The following is an 18,206-nucleotide window of genomic DNA, read 5'->3' as shown; positions in this document are numbered from 1 at the left end:
GCATTATGCCAAGAAGAGGGTTCCAAACTTCCGTTTTCGGTTCAATATAGAAGGGGTTTTTTTGTTCTTCTCTTCATATCATTCATTGTTCAAAATTTTGTTTTACAGTTTTTGCGTGTTTTTTTTTTGTTTTGCTATGTTTTCGTGGTAATGTTTTGCACAGCTGATAGAGCAAGCGAGTTGCTTCTACAAAATGGTTGGGGCCTATGCATCTCCCGTTCCCGTTTAGAATTAGAACAAAAGTGAAACAATTAGCAAAATATACACACACATAACTCCATTAGCGCGCGCCTAGACCACACAAACAATTGTTAAACCGGTAGAAAGAGCGAAAGAGTGTTAGGAAAAAAGAAATAAATCATAAAAGCAAAAATAAACAAAAAAGTACAGAGTAAATTCAATAAACCATCTCTCTTAATAGTATTGATCGATTTCTTTTACATATTTACCGCTAATAATCTGCATTGCGCTAATGGCAACGGCATGATCTAATTGGTTTTTAACTTTCCCTCCTACTTCATCGATTCGATTTTATTTTATTGAAATGTCTTCACACGATAACATTTCTGTTTCTGTACATTCCTATTCATTAATGATTTTGCACCAGCCTGTATAATGAATTTCATCTTTGCTATTTTTGTAATGAGAAGTTTTTGGACCAAAAAAAAGTTCTATTTAATTTTTTTTCTCGTGTGTGCCGAAACATAGTATTAATGCAAGATTTTTTTTTCTGGGGGGATAAACCTGAAATTTTCTCAAAAGAAATTAATTCTTCGAAATTTATTTTACTAAGAGGAATTGTTTTGTTTTCTTCTGTTTTTAACACCCGTAGTGAGTCAAAAACACATGCTGTTTTGCGTATTTCATACTAATAGGCGCTTTTCTAAAAGAAAAACCTAAAAAAAATTAGTGTCCAAAAACCTTGCAATTAAGTGCAATCGATATGAGTGATAATAATAAAAAGATTAAAAGGAAAATATAAAAAAACCTGAAAACAAAAAACAACTCTTATACACTTTAATAATTCTCTGGTTCTTCTAATCTTGCTCATTCCACTGGAGGAAAAGAAAGTAGTCGAATAGTCCTGTACGCCTCGCTACAGGAAGTAAAGTTTCTTTTCGAGCATGTTACTAGGCGACTGGTGCAGATATTGGCCTACTAGGAAGGATAGTTTATGTGCGTACTGGCACACGGCCGGTACACGGGTCGTACCGGACCAATTATAGTACAGGTGGCACTGTTTGTACGACAGCATTTGTAGATGGTCAATCTTCAGGCCGGATGTGTCGTAGATGACGTTGTACGCGGTAGGTGAAACGGTGCCTTGCTTTACCGATTGTGACACGAGGTAGAAATCGGTACTGTTTCGGGAAAAGAAAAGACAGAAATGCGTAAGTATCCGTGGAAGTAAGCTAAAACGGAGACAGTACTCCTCTCAGAATATTATGGACTGTCTGGGATTTTTAAAAAATTACTATAAATATATGGCCTGAATAATGGGATAACGTATGTTTTTTTCCGGGATTGAAAATTTAATATTTTGGCCTACATTTTGCCTACAATGAGGACTGACTATCTCAACTACGTGGTACCAATAAGTCTAGTAAGCCTTTCGGTGGCCGACATAACCTTGGAAGCAGTTAAGCCAAGGAGAAAAAGAATCTTCTTTAAATGATAATGTGTATCAATTTTAAATGATCGTAATCAAATACTTACCGTTGCGGAAGCGTCACCACATTATCCACCACCGTACCCGGCCGTGGATTAAGCCGATGATCAAAGAACCGCGTATTGATCCGCTTGTTCACGATGAAGAACGTCAACAGCACATCCTGCTCAACGCCAGCCGATTTGTAAATTTGCCCCAGCTTCTCCACCAACGATCGTACCTCGTGATCGTAAATGTACTGCAGCTGCCCATCGCTCACACCATCGCGGTAAAAGATAATACGCTTCGGTAGCTCACCAAACTCGCGCCGATATTCGTTCAACGCTTTCACCGTGTTCAGTGGCAGATAGTTCGAAATTTCCTCCCCATTCGAATGGTGGCTAACGGTGGAGAAAAATTTTGGCGTACCGCGATTGTCGTGATCAAGCGTCGCCACCATCGCACCGAACGATTTACTTTTATCCTTCGAATCGTGACACACGTCGAACCCGATCGTCATCAACCCGTTCAGCGGGATCTTTACCTTCCAGGGTACACCGCCCAGCTTACAGTTCATCTGTATCACCACCTTCGTCGCTACGGACATCAGCGTCCGCACGTTGCCACTCTTCGGTGTGATCGTTTTCTGTACCATCACTTGCGTTGGGATGGCCCGATCTACGCAGCACCGTTTCTTGATGGCGGTGTACCGTTCCGACTTGTTGTTCGATACAACGCACATAATCATCTGTGGATCTTTGTTAATGATCGCGTCCAGGGTGCGTATGTACGTGTTCGGGTTATCGTCCGGCATGGGGACCATCTCGCAATTGCTTATTTCGAACCGCATACCACGGGCGGCCGTTATCATACAGTTTAGGAAATCGCCCGCCTCGCGCTGACAGCGAGCGGGGACGACGAGATACCAGCGGCTTAGGCGTACCGTCGCAAACATGGGATTATCGCGAAAGTGTGCCGTCCAGTCGGCGTTTTCGCCCGCTTGAACACCACTAGACAGAGAGAGTGAGAGAAGGGAAGAAAAAAGGTGTGAAAAATGTGTCCTTGTTTACAACGAAAAGTACCGCAAAGTGGTCTTGGGAATTTTTTTGATAAAAAAAGCAACAGAATAGAAATGGTACAATTTGCAAAAAGGAACGGAACGTTAACCTGAGGTGCAAAATAACCGATGTTGAAGATAAAGACCTCAATGATTTAACAGCCTCGTTTTTCCCCTTTTTCCTACGTCGTTATTTGCACAAGTTAAGCTACAAATAATAATTATTGCAAAGAACACCGGAATGGAGACAAGCGTAACGGCGAATATTCTGCACGAATTGTGCTACTTTCGCGGCGGGATAACAACCGCGTATGTACTTACTTGGAGGTAGTGGAAAAGAAGATCATCTCTTGTGGAAGCAATCGGCCCGGCAGCTCGACTAGACGACGATCGAGCTCCATCTGCCACACTTTGAGCACTTCCTGGCTTTCGGGCGAGGTTTGCAACCGCCGGTTAAACGTTTCCAACCGCTCAATACGTCGGTCCGGATTCAAACGGGTGTGATCTGCCATCGCCCGCATCATTCTACGATTAAAAGGAAAGGGGAAAAAAACGTTTTAAAATCGTACCAAAAATCCGGATATTGGAGCAATCGGAGCTAGAAATTACTTGAAATCGGAACGCATTGAATCCGTCAATCCCGTCATCTGACACAGCTCCGGCACCAGTGCCATCAGCTCACTGTCCCCCGACCGGGTGTCCTTCTTCTTGGCCCGCGACAGCAACATCGGTTGAAACGCGTCCCGAATGCGCAAGTTGTACTTGTTCTTGTAATAATCCATAAACGAAATCTTCCCATTCTTGGTATCGAACGTACTTTCTGGCGTCGTGTCGAACGTGACATCGTGTATCGTGTACGTTTTGTTGTTGTACCCGGTCAGCACAACGCACCCGAGTACCGCCCGTTTAAATGCGTCTTTAAAGTTACGATCGTGCCGCCGACATTCGCGCAAAATATCGTAACACGTCTGCATGCGCATCGTTTTGTGTGCGATTTCGCAGCACACCAGCACATCGTTTTCGTGCTGCCGAATGCTCGTCATGTACCCGGGCCACAGTTCGATGTGATACTCGCGGATCGGAATTTTAGCCGCCGCATCGTACAAATTGCGTCCGACGAGTTGGAGATTTAGTCCGTTCATTGCACGGCGAAGGATCAGGTTTAGCACCTGTAGACCGGTTTCGTCCGTCATGTCCACCACAGCGACACGCTGGATGTGTAGTTCGTACTTGTCCCCGGTACGATCGTGCTGGGAGTGCAGGACAAGCTCATCGCTTGATAGTTTGCAGGCGGTAAAAAGCTGTACGCCATCGAACACGAACCCACCGAGCAGCTTTTTGTGTTCGTTTACGAGCGATTGCGTTAGCCGCGGGCTTGGACATGGCGGGATAAACTCGACCTGATAGTGATACAGTGTCCAGTCGACACGTTTCAGCAACTTGAAATAGTTCGATTGCAACAGTAACGGTTGCCCGGTCGTTCCATGCTTCGACGGTGCATCGGGACCCCGGGTACGTAGTGTATCCGCCAGAGGGCGTTTCCCTCGACCACCTGGGCGATGTTGGCGGGATAGTGCCATGGTGCTGGTGGTGCTACCAATAGCTGCTAATGCTGCCGGTCCCGCAACAACAGGTTGTGGCAGTGGTTCGTGCACATTTGTACTAAATGCTGGCGTTGAAACGGCGGCAGATGTGCTCGGCAGCGGTGATCCGTCGCTTGGACCGGGAGATGGATTGCGCCATTGTGGGCGCCGCTAAAATAGAAAATCCGGTAAGGATGTTAAGCCGCTTGTACGGGTTGAAAATTGGAATAGAAATGCTTACCTCTTGCGTATGATAAGTTACACCTTGGGGTGGGTAACCTCCTCGCATCGGTGGTGGACCACCCCGACCACGGCCTATACCACCACCGACACCCTCATACGGTGAATGCGATCCTATTGAACCGCGTACCCGATCCCGCCCGTACGGCGGAGGATCTCGTCTACCGTCCGCCATATTTAGGGGGCTATTTCACCAACAAAAAAAAAAAACAAACACGCACACACAACAGCACCGAATTAGCAGAACGTTGACAAAGTTTTGAATTGCAAGCCATCGACTGCCTTCCAAGAAATGAAATGCTAACGGCAGCATTTTCAGCGCCACATTTTGCGTGAAAGGATGGCACCGCACGGAACACACATAAAGGAAGGAGGGAACAATAACATCGTGTTTCCTTACCTGCCGCTCTATTCTGCACCCTATCACAAACCAAGCTATATTACGTACAGTTTGCCAATACAACCTTCCCTCTGCCGGCAGCTACGTTCTGTACGACGTTTTCTACAAGATGCACACCCGAAATCTTCACCGCACGTAGATTTACGGCCACAAAACTGCAGACACCGCAAATGCAACTCGCTTCGGCAAACAGCAGCGTCCAAATTCGCTAGGATTATTTTGTGCCGCCTATAGCATTTTCTCCCCCACTGAAGCCGCGTGCCAACTGTCAAAAGTGACCGTAAAAAGATAGCTCGCATGCGATACATGCAGCGCTTGTGTTTTGCAACAGGGTGATACACACATTCGGAGAAAAGTCAAAGAAAACGGTAAAACGTTGATTTTTATATTTAATTTATGATTTTCTAATTAACTTTTTTTGTTAAAAAATGTAGTTTGATGAATTATTGCACGAAATCGGAGCGCTGGACATGTCAAACCCAAATCTAATATGGCCGCCATTGACGTATTCGAATATGGAGTGACCTGGTGCTTTCTTCGAAACAATTTTGAATCGAAGGAACCGAACTGTGAGGAAGGTTGTTTATATTGGATAATAAAATTAAAACAAAACCCGAATCGGGAAAGCAAGCGCACTTAAATATGTGCCGATGGTAATAAAATGTATTTTCTTTCTTCTGCTAGCTACCTGTGTAACCACAAGGGTGGTAGCGGTCCCGGCCTTTTACACGTGTGACCGTTGCATGACTGATGTATCAAAAAGTCCATCCTCATCATTCGTACTCCGTATTCAGGACTTCTCAGTAAAAAATAACATGAATTAATACCAGAACCAGATTGGGGTTTTCTGAAGAAATTGAACCAACGAACATTTAAGGGAAGTTTCAATTGTGCCCCAGATATTTTAGAGTGATTTCTGTTGTGGTTCCATAACAGACTTTGAAATCCTTCGCCGAATACCGTGTTCGAACCGTTTATCCAGCTACGGATAAAACCCGATCAGTGAATCCCGAAATGACAGGCCAAGAACTCTTGAAAATCTAGTTAAAAAAAACACGCCACCTTAACTTTCGAACTGTTTCAATAGTGCAATGGCGCCTTACCAGCCCCCTGGAGGGTTTACTAATTGGCTGGGGATTGGCTGGAGGGAATCAAAATTTCCCATTGTGGAATTTATAGGATGATATTATTCCAACAAAAATCCTTCGCTGAATCAACTTTCCTGGAGTAAGATTAGAGATATGTCCATGTCTTTACATCGTGATCTTTCTTGTTCTGGTTCTCTCTGTTCTCTTTGAGACATTCAGATATTTGTGAGCATCCTCTTCCGGTGCCGACATGGATGACTCAGTTTAGATCTTAACCCAAATGACCCAACTCCAGACATCACTTAGCTCGTGTAACGACGGTTATACCATGAGGCTTTCAACTACACTACAACGATCCCCAAGAATGCCAACTTCATCCAGGTGATCGTTTCTTGCTTCCTTATCACGACTTCACTCGACGCGTAAACAAACCGACCATGGAGCGAGAAACACAAAAAAGGCAACAACACAACAATAACACATGGGTACGGTTTTAGTTTCCATCGGACACTCCTCGCTTTGTTTTCTGCTTCATTCCGTATGCTTACAACAATGTTACAACTTATTCCTCGTCCTGTACCACTGTGGTCTTCTCGGAAACGTACAGACCGTCCAAGAACTTACGGATATCCTTGTTGTGCACGGTCGTCGACTGCTGGATGAGGGCGGCGGACAGCGAAACCGCCTCGATGTCATTACCCTCCAGGATCAGCTCGTCCTTCTGCTTGGTGGAGTTGACCACGCTCACGCCCGGCTGCATCTTCACACGGCGGATGTGCTTCTCGCCCAGGAAGTTACGAATTTCCACCAACGAGTTGCTCTCACTGATCACACAGTTGATCGGGAAGTGAGCATGTACAGCACGCATCTTGTACTGGAATCCCTTGGTGACACCTGCACAACCGACGAAACGAAAATGGTGAAGAATATTAGAAACAGGCTTCCGTTTTGCTTTTCTGTCTAGAAACTACACAACTAGAAACATACCCTTAATCATGTTCTCGATGTGTGAGCAAACGGTACGGACGGCCGCCAGCTCCTTCTTCGAACCGAACCACTTCTCCACCGTAACCTTCTTGCGGTGCACCTTGTAGACGTCGATCGCTAGATGGCGGAAGTTTTTCACGAGCTGGCCGCGCGGTCCTTTCACCGTCACGATACGATTCTTCACCTTGAGGGAAACCCCCTTCGGGATGATCACCGACTGGTTAGAGTTGATGGTTCTCATTGTAAGCTAATCTGTAAAACGATAACACATACACAATCGAATTAGCAAACAGCGGGGTCTTGGACGCACACTACGCCTTGCTGTTTCGGGCAACATTATTCGGGAAATCATCACTGAAACCGAAAGCACGCACGGGAACCGTTTTCTTCACGCCAATCGCACCAGCCAGCTCCGGGTGTTCCTGATCTGACAGATATGCCTTGCCGCTCCATCATCACCCCCTTTCTAAAAACGGTACCGCTTCGTTCGTGTAAACGACTTTGGAACACAGCTTCGTATGCCGGCATTCTCTCCGTGATGGGACACATTTCTAACTTCTCCACACAGCCACGCGATCCCACTTTCGTTTCAGCGATGATTCCCGTTTATGTTTACCTATTTAGCATGATATTTTCTAAAAAGAAACAACCGACTCGGCAATAACACTACTTACACGTTTGAGAATCAAACCGGAAAAGAACATGACAGTTCGTGCCGTCTTTAACCCTGCGCTCATCGGTGACGTTTGGTTGTTTTCCTGTGGCGGTCGTTGTGTTGCTGTCAAAGTGTGCGTTTTTGAAAACGCTTACTTTTTTGAATATACCGTTGCGCATTTACAATTTGCTTGTTGATAATTGGATTATTTTGCACAAATAGCTTTAAACTTTATTTGTACAAGGCAATAACAAGATTTTTGTGAAAATTTGTATCAATGAAGAGGGACGATCCGCTATCGATTTGCTTTTTCGTTTGGTGTTTTGAGATCCATCGTAACTTCATCATCACATAACCATTTCTATCTACAATAAAGCTGAATTTTTGTGTTGATAAGTGGCACCAAAGCCGTTGAAAACAAGGGAACCAACGAACAGATATTTGCTATTCGCAGACCAGAAAAGAATACTGGCTGGAAAGAAGTTGAGCTCCAAATGATGAAGTAATCACTGCAATAAAAGCCAATTTTAGGCCTAAGCAGAGGTCTTCATTAGGGCTAAATCTTATCTACCCTCCTGTTATTGCGTGAAAAGTAACAAAATCCTACGAAATATGTACCAAATTTGCAGATATTGCTTGGCCATAGCGCCGGCTCCACACTGGCGCGCCATGAACCGAACCGGCTCGCAAAACCGGTGCTGTCAGTTTGCGCTGTCAGTTTTCGCTGTCAACCAACCTCTTCTATATCCATTTTGCGGGCCCCTGTGTGTGTTTGTTGGTAAAATGTCCGCCGCTTGAAGCGCTGGGAAATATTTTGTGTAAAGTTTAAAACGGTGCTGATTGTCCCTCAGATTCGTGCAGCCGATTGATAATTGCTACCCCTTCGACGGCTACGGTGCCGTTCATTCCCAAGGATAGGAATTAATTTATAGACAACAGTGCGTAAGTATCCCTTCGCGGGACTTTTTGCACACCATGAGCAACTCGGAGAGTAGCAGCAGCAGCAGCAGCGGCAGCAAAAAAGCAAAATCAGACGAAAATCAAGATGAGCTAATTATCAAACAGCAGCGTGAAATCGAACAAGAGGTGCGTGTGTTTGTATGGTGCCACCGTAGATGGTAGATTTCTCACATTTTCCCTGAAAAACTATCCCCCCTCCTCGTTTTAGATTGCTCATTCCAACCCGCTAGTCAGTGAGTCGCAGCCGATCGCCAGCCTCAACCAGGAGTATCTGGACGATCCTGTCTACATATCAAAAATTAAAGATCTCTCCTCCAAGTACCGGGCAATCCGGCGTAGTCGCCCCGATGGGAACTGCTTTTTCCGTGCGTTTGCCTACGCTTACCTGGAGTACTTGGTGCTGAACAAGGAGGAATTCCAAAAGTTTTACGAGTACGCGTCCAAATCCCGCGAACGCTTGACTGAAGCCGGCTTTCCGCCGTTTACGATTGAAGACTTTTACGAAACGTTTATGGAGGTGATTAATAAGGTAAAGCCGGAGGGAGACGATACGGCCACTGCCCTGAACGAGCTGCACAAGCTGTTTAATGAGCAGGGATATTCGGATTACGTCGTCGTGTATCTGCGGTTGATTACGTCGAGCCATCTGCAGGAAAAGGCTGACTTTTACCAGAATTTTATTGACGGTAACATCACGATCGTCGAGTTTTGCCACCAGGAGGTGGAACCGATGTACAAGGAGTCGGATCACATTCACATTATCGCGATTTGCTCGGCACTGGATGCGGGTGTGCGGGTTGAGTATATGGATCGGGGCGATGGGGATCAGGTGATTGCGCACGATTTTCCGGACGGTTTTAAACCGAACGTGTATCTGTTGTACCGTCCGGGACATTACGACATACTGTACCCGAACAATAGTCAGCAGGCGTAAGGTGGCCAAGGTTGTGTCACCAGGTCGGTGGTGGATCTGGCAACCACGGCCACATACCAACGAACAAGTTTAACTATGATGTCTCTTTGTTTCCTGCAACTACATTCTCGTCGATAGCTCCCCCTTAGCATGCTCTACTCAACAATAAAAACACAATGTACGGAAGAATCGTAATAAATCAAGTCACTCAAACACCTAGGATCAAGAATTTTCAGGTGAAAGAAAATTGTTTAACCTTCGTTTCAATGTCCCAAAATTACACCCTTATTTCTTAAACCACCTACCCCGGGTAGATCGTACATTTTCTAGTGTCCTGGAAAGACGAAGCTATTTGTCTATTTATAACAAGGAAATTACAACTTTGAAAATGAGAAAAATCTAATACGACAAAATACAAACACCCCTAAAAGGTATTTATTTATTTATAATTAATTAAGACGGTACAGTGCCGTATTGTCAACACCGCTTGTGTTGAATCGATTTTCACAGATTATTAAGGCATTTCCTCCTTATTCTTTGCCTTATCCCGGGCATACTCGGTTAACCCCCAAATGGTAGATGGTTATAAAAAATTGAAAATAAAATTCAAAGTATATGTAAAAAGAATAAAAAAATCTGGTTTTTGCTGTATGATAGAAAAATGTTTGTCTAGGGATTCCAAAAGATTCAAGCGTTTAGCTCCTATTATATTAAATATTACTGAAAAATAAAAATGCAAAACATAGGCGGGTAGGCAGTCATTGAAATAAAGGTTATGGCCGCGGGCCACGAAAGATTTCACAAAATCAAACTTTAAGGTTCTCATAAGTGTTTGTGTAATTTTATCGTTCTGAAATCGCTTTTTGAGATCGATTTCAACAGTTTGAAATTTCCCGTGGGCCGGGGCCTTTATAGAATTTATTCAAAAAACGGTTTTAAGGGCCTTAAGCTTCTATCTCACCTAGATACAGTGTTTTATCGCTCGAACCCGACACAATGATCGGTTCCGTGGGATGAAAATCGATATCATTAACGCTACCATTATGTCCCGGTAATTTGTACAGAATCCGGCGCGATGTTGTGTCCCAAATGTACACAAACCTATCAGCTGACCCTGCGCTTATCTTCAGCCCATCCGGTGACCAGGCACAGCGCAGTAGATTCTTCTCAAAATTATGCTGATGACCCGTAAACACCTTCACACAACGTTCGCCCGGCACGTACGGGCGAATGTCCCAGATGCGCAACGTATTGTCCATGGAGTTGCTCAGCACGTACGAACCATCCGGCGACAGCGACAGTCCCGTTACCGTATCCGCATGACCTCGCAAACGATACACAATCTCCTTTTTGCGTACATCCCAAACCTTAATCTCATTATCGATTCCGCCGGAAATTACCTGTTCGGCTGTATCGTTAAAGCAAACTGCCGTCACCTGGTACGCATTGTCCAACGTGCTGACGACGTGCCGTTTTCGGGCGTCCCAAATTTTGATCGACGAATCATCCGAACCGGACACGATTAGTGTTGGTCCACGGCGGGCACCGCTGCAACTGTTCACGAAGTGGGTGTGTCCTTTCAGTTTGCGTATCCGGGTGCAGGTTGGTACGTCCCATACGCCAACCACCTTGTCGGTGGAGCAGGTATAGATGTTGGAACCGTCCGGGGAGAAATGTGCTTCCATTACTGCGCCCGAATGTCCGCTCAGCACACCAACATTGTCACACTCGTCGTACACTTTCCATAGGACTAGAAACAAATAGAAAAGTTTGAATTGTGTTTCTTATTCTTGCCCTGCTTCAGCAAAAACATACAAATTTGACGATCAAATCCGGTCGATAGGAGATGCTCTCCTTCCGGATGGAATTCTGTGGAGAATATCTCTCCACCATGACCTTCCAGCAGCATGATAGGACCCAACAAACCGGATGTTCGCTCAACATTCTGTAATGAAGAGAAATTAACAAATTGAAATACCTTTTCATTGAAAACATTCAACCCGGTAAAAATCGGATGATGATTTTGGATGGTACCTGTTCCAGTAGCTGCTTGTCTTTGGCCGTGTACGCGACGATATCGGTGCGGGATTTCTTTGCATTCGTTACCGGAACCAGTGCGTCCGACGGACGCTTTATTGCGGCGGTATTCATCTGGATCGTAAGAGGATTTTTTGTATTTTAATGATAATAAAATATATTGTTTTCTCTACCACACTTTTTCTGACCAAACAGCGTCCTTGTTGTTTTTTTCCTTTTTGTTGTGACAGCAGCTTAAATGACATTTGAGGTGCTATAAAAATTTTGCTCTGATTTTGCTTTGAATTTCGCAGCTAATTATTTATAATTTTGAAGCAGTTTTTAAGATTTATTTGCAAAAATGATATTTCTTAAATTTCTATCAGTATGAGAAATAATTTTCAAATGTTTACACTCAAGTCCGGGAATAAAAATGTCTTTCCCTGCGAGTGTTTCGATGACAGTCGTTCGTTTCTAGGAACGCAGTGGAAACGGAACGAAGTTTCTGTTCCGCACGCGTTTGGTTGTAAGATCGTCGTCGGTGGTGCTAGTCTGTGGTGCAGTGCATTTCAATCCGGTGAATTAATCGCTGAATTCTTGCGCTTAGTCTTTTGATTGGTTGAGAAACGTGAAATTAACTGCTCGAAGATGGTCGTGAAACCGAATATAGCTGCAATGAAGCCGCAGGGACAGGCTTACAAGGACAAAAGCAAACCGGCTGACATCCGTCTAAGCAACATTAATGCTGCCAAAGGTGGGTGTAATTTCGGGACTATCGGTGTAATGCAGATTTGGGACTAATGTGAGAAAACGGGAACGCACTCACGTGTTTCATTTTTTGAGGAAAGTGATTTGTAAAACAGATGCGAAAAAGTGAGCAGCTATTGTTTGTTGGAGGTCAATCGGGAGCATTTGCTTTGTGCAAAACCACAATAGGCTCGGTCATAGCACCGTAATAATGCGAGTAATCTTCAGAGTCCAAGCATTATCTTGCTTTAATCATGATTCGTCTTCATTTGCTTCAATAACTCATCTGATTTCTAGTTCAAACGATTGATGTAATAATTCCTTTGCTTCCTTAGATTATTTTACTGTTTTCTGTCATACATAACCTCAAAGTTGTGAGTCATATGATGTTCTTCCGTACTTCCGTACGCCGGTTGCATACCGTTTATTCATGTTTGCTTCCCATTTTACAGCCGTTTCCGATGCTATCCGTACCAGCTTGGGACCGCGTGGTATGGACAAGATGGTAAGTAACCGAGCCTCCTTACCGGTCGTCAGAGTTTTTAATTTATCTCATCTTTTTCCCCATAGATTCAAGCATCGAACGGTGAAGTAACCATCACAAACGATGGAGCAACGATCTTGAAGCAGATGAACGTCATCCATCCGGCCGCTAAGATGCTGGTCGAGCTGTCCCGTGCACAGGACGTTGAGGCGGGCGATGGCACAACGTCAGTCGTTGTGGTGGCTGGCGCACTTCTGGAAGCGGTCGAAAAGTTGCTGCAGATGGGAATCCATCCGACAGCCATCTCGGAAGCATTCCAGCGCTGTTCGGCAAAGGCGGTGGAAATTTTGACCGAAATGTCCCGCCCCGTTGAACTGAACGATCGTGAATCGTTGATCAAGAGTGCATCCACGTCGCTAAACTCGAAGGTTGTGTCGCAGCACAGCAGCATGCTAGCGCCGATTGCGGTCGATGCGGTGTTGAAGGTGACCGAATCACATGCCCAAGGATCGGTGGATTTGAAGAACATCAAAATTATCCGCAGTCTCGGTGGTACCATTGAAGATACGGAGCTGATCGATGGACTTGTGTTTACGCAGCGTTCGTCCGGGATCAACGGGCCGAAGCGTATCGAAAAGGCAAAGATTGGTCTGATTCAGTTCTGCATCTCGGCACCGAAAACTGATGTAAGTATCCCGGGAAAGAAAGTTCGAAAGCTTCATTTTCGTCCTCTGGGAATTTTCTGAGCGTTCTTTTCAACTTGCAACTCCCCCTCCTTAAGAAGAGAAATTCCAGCCAGTTTTTTAAACCATCGTGGAATATCGCTAGGGAACTCTAGCAATGTCCACGATATGACATTCGGTTTGTGTTTATCTCAAAACTCTTCTTAGCCGTAGTTACTCTTGGTGCCTTCGTTACTTCCTCTTACTTAGTACCTGGCAACTGTATGTAGTCATTTTCACTTCTCACTCTCGGACCACTAGTATCTTTAAAAATGCCGTTGGTCAGGTCTTTGCTGGAGAATCATCTCAATCATCTGATTTCGAACGAGTCGCATCCATATGGATGTTCACTTTGAATAATTTAAAGTCGATTGTATGTTTGTATATGTAGCTGACGTACATTGAAAATTGACAAAGATTTATGTCTCCTTCTAGATGGATCACAGCGTGATTGTGTCCGACTACGCTGCAATGGACCGTGTGCTGAAGGAAGAACGAGCCTACATCTTGAACATTGTCAAGCAAATCAAAAAGTCCGGTTGTAACGTTCTTCTGGTACAGAAATCAATTCTTCGCGATGCGGTTTCGGACCTTGCCCAACATTTCCTGGACAAAATCAAGGTGTTGGTCGTAAAGGACATCGAGCGAGAGCATATTGAGTTCGTCTGCAAAACGCTACGCTGTCGCCCAATTGCCTCGCTGGATCATTTCGTTGCCGAGAACATGGTGAACGCAGATCTGGTCGAGGAAGTTGCCAGTGGTTCGACTAAGTTTGTCAAGGTGACCGGCATTCAAAACATGGGACAAACCGTATCGATCGTTGTACGCGGCTCGAACAAGTTGGTGCTTGAGGAAGCCGACCGATCCCTGCACGATGCCCTTTGTGTGGTGCGCTGTTTGGTGAAGAAGCGTGCCCTTATTGCCGGTGGTGGTGCGCCCGAGATTGAGATGGCTCTACAGCTGGCCGCTTACGCCCAAACGCTACAGGGTGTCGATGCATACTGCTTCCGTGCGTTTGCAAACGCGCTGGAAGTGATTCCTTCGACGCTGGCCGAAAATGCTGGACTAAACCCGATTGCGACCGTTACCGAGCTACGCAATCGTCACGCACAGGGCGAAAAGAATGCAGGAATTAATGTGCGCAAGGGTGCAATTACGGACATCCTGGCGGAGAACGTCGTACAGCCACTGCTGGTTTCGATCTCGTCGATAACGCTTGCCTCCGAGACGGTGCGTTCGATCTTGAAGATCGATGATATCGTGAATACTATGCAATAAGCGGCCGAAGCAGCACCAGCAACGTATTTATCTGTTACCCATAAGGGTGCGGGTCGCACCAGAAGACCGCTATCACTAACACACGAATGCGTTTCATTCTTAGTAACTCGCCCCACACGCATTTGAGTGCTCACTCACGCTTCTTAAGAAAAAAAAAACGCCTTAACGGAACAATTTCCTTTTCGGATACTATTCGGATTCATTTAAAAAAACACACTCACGCAGCATTAATCCGTTTGTAATTCACCTATTATCTTCTTAATAAACAAGTACATAAGTAATTCATTGTTGGATCATTTTTTCGATAACGGTTCGAACGCATCCGGCATCCGTTCAATGACGTACCGATTGACGGCTACATTCATGATTGGCACACCGGGGATTTTACGAATACGTCGCTTCAGATCCTTATCGTTTGTGGCCACTATGTAACATTTGTGCTGGGTTACTCGCTGCACCAGACAGTCATCGGCGTACGTTCCCCGGTGCATGCAGTGCAATCGCTCGAATCGTGGATCTTTAATGATCCGGAGCGCCAGTTTGTACTTCTGTCCGAGCTTTTCCAGCTCGGCCACCACACAGTCCGTAATGTACGGGATACACTTAGCGTACAGGCAGTCCATCATGGTTTTGATGATGTCGAGTTTGTTTTTGATGCTGAAATTTACGAAATTCGTATCGATCAGCACGTGATACGGTGGGCCTAGCTGTGTGTTGTACTGAAAGAACATTGCCGAGCTGCCTTGGGGTCGTTCGATGAGCTTTGGTTCATCGGGGTCACGTTTTTTCTTCGATTCGGTTTTGGAACGGTCCGCCGGCTTCAGCCGACTGTCGGTAGATTTGATCATCCGGCGTAGTAAACCTGCCCGTTGCTGTTGTAATCTTTTCACCTGGTTCTTGTTACCCTAAAAGCATGCAAAAGTAGGATTTATGTATTGCTTGGTAAAGATACGAATTAAATAAAAGAATAATTATCCTTACCATGCTTGTTACTGTTGTAGAAAGCCAATAAACGTTTAAAAAATATCTATTTGAGCCACGAAACGCGCAATACCAATAAAATCCCCTCAAAACATGTGTTTGTTGTGACATTTAGCCGTCATTTCACCGAGCAGCTCGATTTGCTATAAAAATGGCACACCTCTCTCTCTCACACACTCGCGCTCTCTAGTCTCCTTGATATGCACATCAGGTGTCATTTTGGCACTTGATGCAGAAGGTAAAAAATACACACAGAATAAAGCAATTCCTCCTTTATTGATAAAAACACACAGAAAAAACCCCTTTAGCTCAAACAGTTTCTTTCTTCCCAGGCCGTCCAACGCAAGCTTCTTTATCTGGCGGAGTGCGAAAGTGCCATTAATCATCCAGCCAGTCTGCTTAGATCATACATACGAAACACGCACCATTTGGCGTACGACAACGATTGTGTGAGGTAAAAAAACAACACAGAAAAAAGTGTTTCGCAAAAAAAAAAACAATTTTGGGGTGCGGCACAGCTACAGGAAGGTGACTACTATCAAATCTAGTACCTTCACAGGCAAAAAAAGGATAGGAAAGGTGAAGGATGGAAGATTTGAAGGAACAGTTCCCAGCGTACAACACCGTGCTTCGCCAATCGAACGGTCAGCAAAGACCGTACCATAGTACCGGCCTACCCGACTGTCCACCGACCGGAGCAGGTATACCGGGCATGGTAATGATTGGCCGCAAAAGTGGCCCTGCCGTACCGCCAAAACCGCGCAAAAACGGCCAGCAACAGGTACCGCCCCAAGTTCCAAAAAGTTCCAACGTCAAGCAGTACTGTGAGCCCTCATTCTCTACCGTGCTCGAAGGTCAAGCGACTCTCCTTGACGAGCACGCGTACACAAACGTTACTAACGGCACGGGGGGCGGTCGGGGTGGAAAGTTAGGTGCGCGAAAGGTTACCCTTGACGATGCCCTCGAACTGCAGCACGTTAAAGAAGCGCTGGAACATCACAAACGCACACTGGAAGCAGCCCGCTCGAAAACACTCCAAGGTCCGGAACATGTTGGTACAAACATGGTGTATGAAAACACCCAACCAGCGGGTGGATACACATCGGACGCCACGTACTCGAATCTTCCCGGTAGTGCGTCACATCATCCGGTGGGCGGCAAAGGTAACGAAGGACTGATTTATAGCAACATAATGCACTCCACGAATCCTCCTCCAGCGAAAGTGTTTCCTCAGCGACAAATATCGGAAGAATTACCACCACCACCACCACTACAGGATGTGCCGTTGCAGTTGACGCTGAACGCGCTCAGTCTGGAGGATAATGAGGATGAGTTCCCACCGCCCCCGAGTCCGGTTAGTTCGTCGTACAGTGAGCTACGGCGTGCTACCGATCTGCCGCACATGGGCCGACAGTCCCAACCGACGTACACGCTGGTCGGACCGGGCGCTGGAGGTGGTGTTGGTGCGCAGGGTGGCCAAACTTACAGTAATATGGCAAATCCGGGAAGTCAAATCTATGCGAACAATATGCACCATCAGTCACTGTACGGTACGTACGGGATGAGTTCGCAAGGATCGACCACGTACGAATCGATCTACGAACCGATTAATCCGAGGCCACCGAGTCAGATGTCGGGCCGGTCGAACTATTCACTGTACGCACCGTATGTGAATTCGCACGGCATCAATAGCCCGAACGATAGCATTATCACGAGCGCCTCCCAGCAACAGCAGCACCGTCATGGCCATGGAGGAGGGAACGGAATGTCGAAGGGGAGTGCCGAAGTGGACACACTTACCGATCTGCTGGTACAATCGATTCAGGACCAGGAATCGTTCGGAACGTGCGTAAAGTGTGGAGAGCGCGTGGTAGGCGAAAAGACGGGCTGTACGGCAATGGACAAGATTTACCACATCGCATGCTTTACTTGCCACCAGTGTCAGATAAATCTGCAGGGCAAACCGTTTTACGGGCTGGATGGGAAACCGTACTGTAAGGAAGATTATCTAAACACTCTCGAAAAGTGTTCCGTCTGCTTGAAACCGATTCTGGAACGTATTCTCCGCGCCACCGGCAAACCGTACCATCCGCAATGCTTCACCTGTATCGTTTGTGGCAAATCGTTGGATGGAATACCGTTTACGGTGGATGCAACGAACCAGATACACTGTATTGATGATTTTCATAAAAAGTTTGCCCCGCGGTGCTGTGTCTGCAAGATGCCGATTATGCCAGGACCGGGTGAGGATGAAACGGTGCGCGTGGTTGCGCTCGATCGCAGCTTCCACATCAATTGCTACAAGTGTGAGGATTGTGGGTTGGTGCTGTCGTCGGAGGCGGAGGGCCGTGGCTGCTATCCGCTGGACGATCACATACTGTGCAAGAGCTGTAACGCGAAACGGGTGCAGGCCCTTACCAGCCATATGACGACTGAGCTGTAGGCGA

At 45.9% G+C, this 18,206-nt stretch overlaps 7 protein-coding genes across 8 annotated transcripts in view; 3 read left to right on the top strand and 4 right to left on the bottom strand.

Annotated features, from left to right (window-relative positions):
- Nucleotides 1-1,090: 1,090 nt before the first annotated feature.
- LOC126564058 (protein aubergine) lies at nucleotides 1,091-4,710 on the bottom strand. The gene is made up of 5 exons (XM_050220970.1): nucleotides 4,530-4,710; nucleotides 3,315-4,459; nucleotides 3,027-3,230; nucleotides 1,717-2,658; nucleotides 1,091-1,361 (listed from the first exon to the last, which is right to left on the bottom strand). Exons 1-5 carry the CDS (start codon nucleotides 4,701-4,703, stop codon nucleotides 1,097-1,099), a joined length of 2,730 nt encoding a protein of 909 aa, XP_050076927.1. The 5' UTR covers nucleotides 4,704-4,710; the 3' UTR covers nucleotides 1,091-1,096.
- Nucleotides 4,711-6,507: 1,797 nt separating this feature from the next.
- LOC126565455 (60S ribosomal protein L9) lies at nucleotides 6,508-7,755 on the bottom strand. Its single transcript, XM_050222637.1, has 3 exons — nucleotides 7,678-7,755; nucleotides 7,004-7,255; nucleotides 6,508-6,910 (listed from the first exon to the last, which is right to left on the bottom strand). Exons 2-3 carry the CDS (start codon nucleotides 7,242-7,244, stop codon nucleotides 6,579-6,581), a joined length of 573 nt encoding a protein of 190 aa, XP_050078594.1. The 5' UTR covers nucleotides 7,245-7,255; nucleotides 7,678-7,755; the 3' UTR covers nucleotides 6,508-6,578.
- Nucleotides 7,756-8,612: 857 nt separating this feature from the next.
- LOC126565193 (ubiquitin thioesterase otubain-like) overlaps nucleotides 8,613-18,206 on the top strand; it is a 345,090-nt gene continuing 335,496 nt past the window's right edge. The window contains exons 1-2 of one of the 2 annotated variants that reach the window (XM_050222343.1): nucleotides 8,613-8,744; nucleotides 8,827-9,582. In XM_050222343.1, coding sequence (XP_050078300.1) covers nucleotides 8,634-8,744; nucleotides 8,827-9,552 — 837 coding nt within the window. In that variant the 5' untranslated portion in view covers nucleotides 8,613-8,633 and the 3' untranslated portion in view covers nucleotides 9,553-9,582. The remainder of the gene's footprint in view (nucleotides 8,745-8,826; nucleotides 9,583-18,206) is intronic. The other variant, XM_050222342.1, reaches the window with a different exon arrangement.
- Nucleotides 10,476-11,685, bottom strand: LOC126564948 (U5 small nuclear ribonucleoprotein 40 kDa protein). Its single transcript, XM_050222078.1, has 3 exons — nucleotides 11,566-11,685; nucleotides 11,347-11,476; nucleotides 10,476-11,281 (listed from the first exon to the last, which is right to left on the bottom strand). The coding sequence occupies exons 1-3, from the start codon at nucleotides 11,680-11,682 to the stop codon at nucleotides 10,476-10,478; spliced, it is 1,053 nt and encodes a 350-aa protein (XP_050078035.1). The 5' UTR covers nucleotides 11,683-11,685.
- On the top strand, nucleotides 12,094-14,824 carry LOC126564484 (T-complex protein 1 subunit delta). Its single transcript, XM_050221543.1, has 4 exons — nucleotides 12,094-12,301; nucleotides 12,747-12,799; nucleotides 12,865-13,464; nucleotides 13,936-14,824. Exons 1-4 carry the CDS (start codon nucleotides 12,196-12,198, stop codon nucleotides 14,776-14,778), a joined length of 1,602 nt encoding a protein of 533 aa, XP_050077500.1. The 5' UTR covers nucleotides 12,094-12,195; the 3' UTR covers nucleotides 14,779-14,824.
- LOC126560493 (rRNA-processing protein FCF1 homolog) lies at nucleotides 15,072-15,977 on the bottom strand. Its single transcript, XM_050216452.1, has 2 exons — nucleotides 15,933-15,977; nucleotides 15,072-15,683 (listed from the first exon to the last, which is right to left on the bottom strand). The coding sequence occupies exons 1-2, from the start codon at nucleotides 15,975-15,977 to the stop codon at nucleotides 15,072-15,074; spliced, it is 657 nt and encodes a 218-aa protein (XP_050072409.1).
- On the top strand, nucleotides 16,346-18,206 carry LOC126564344 (lipoma-preferred partner homolog). Its single transcript, XM_050221364.1, has one exon. It carries the CDS (start codon nucleotides 16,346-16,348, stop codon nucleotides 18,200-18,202), a length of 1,857 nt encoding a protein of 618 aa, XP_050077321.1. The 3' UTR covers nucleotides 18,203-18,206.

The sequence above is a fragment of the Anopheles maculipalpis genome, chromosome 3RL (genome assembly GCF_943734695.1).
Source record: "Anopheles maculipalpis chromosome 3RL, idAnoMacuDA_375_x, whole genome shotgun sequence".
Classification (NCBI taxonomy): Eukaryota; Metazoa; Arthropoda; class Insecta; order Diptera; family Culicidae; genus Anopheles; species Anopheles maculipalpis.
The sequence above is the reverse complement of the archived record's forward strand: the minus strand, read 5'-3'. Positions and strand labels throughout refer to the sequence as shown.

Coding starts and splice junctions, on each gene's coding strand:
- LOC126565455 (XM_050222637.1), bottom strand. CDS start 7,244: ATGAGAACCATCAACTCTAACCAGTCGGTGATCATCCCGAAGGGGGTT. Junction 6,911..7,003: donor CATCGAGAACATGATTAAGG/GTATGTTTCTAG, acceptor TCGGTTGTGCAG/GTGTCACCAAGGGATTCCAG.
- LOC126564058 (XM_050220970.1), bottom strand. CDS start 4,703: ATGGCGGACGGTAGACGAGATCCTCCGCCGTACGGGCGGGATCGGGTA. Junction 4,460..4,529: donor TAACTTATCATACGCAAGAG/GTAAGCATTTCT, acceptor TTTCTATTTTAG/CGGCGCCCACAATGGCGCAA. Junction 3,231..3,314: donor TCAATGCGTTCCGATTTCAA/GTAATTTCTAGC, acceptor TTTTAATCGTAG/AATGATGCGGGCGATGGCAG.
- LOC126564484 (XM_050221543.1), top strand. CDS start 12,196: ATGGTCGTGAAACCGAATATAGCTGCAATGAAGCCGCAGGGACAGGCT. Junction 12,302..12,746: donor CAACATTAATGCTGCCAAAG/GTGGGTGTAATT, acceptor CCCATTTTACAG/CCGTTTCCGATGCTATCCGT. Junction 13,465..13,935: donor TCTCGGCACCGAAAACTGAT/GTAAGTATCCCG, acceptor GTCTCCTTCTAG/ATGGATCACAGCGTGATTGT.
- LOC126564344 (XM_050221364.1), top strand. CDS start 16,346: ATGGAAGATTTGAAGGAACAGTTCCCAGCGTACAACACCGTGCTTCGC.
- LOC126560493 (XM_050216452.1), bottom strand. CDS start 15,977: ATGACACCTGATGTGCATATCAAGGAGACTAGAGAGCGCGAGTGT. Junction 15,684..15,932: donor AGACTAGAGAGCGCGAGTGT/GTGAGAGAGAGA, acceptor GCATGCTTTTAG/GGTAACAAGAACCAGGTGAA.
- LOC126564948 (XM_050222078.1), bottom strand. CDS start 11,682: ATGAATACCGCCGCAATAAAGCGTCCGTCGGACGCACTGGTTCCGGTA. Junction 11,477..11,565: donor ACAAGCAGCTACTGGAACAG/GTACCATCCAAA, acceptor TCTTCATTACAG/AATGTTGAGCGAACATCCGG. Junction 11,282..11,346: donor CGGATTTGATCGTCAAATTT/GTATGTTTTTGC, acceptor ATTTGTTTCTAG/TCCTATGGAAAGTGTACGAC.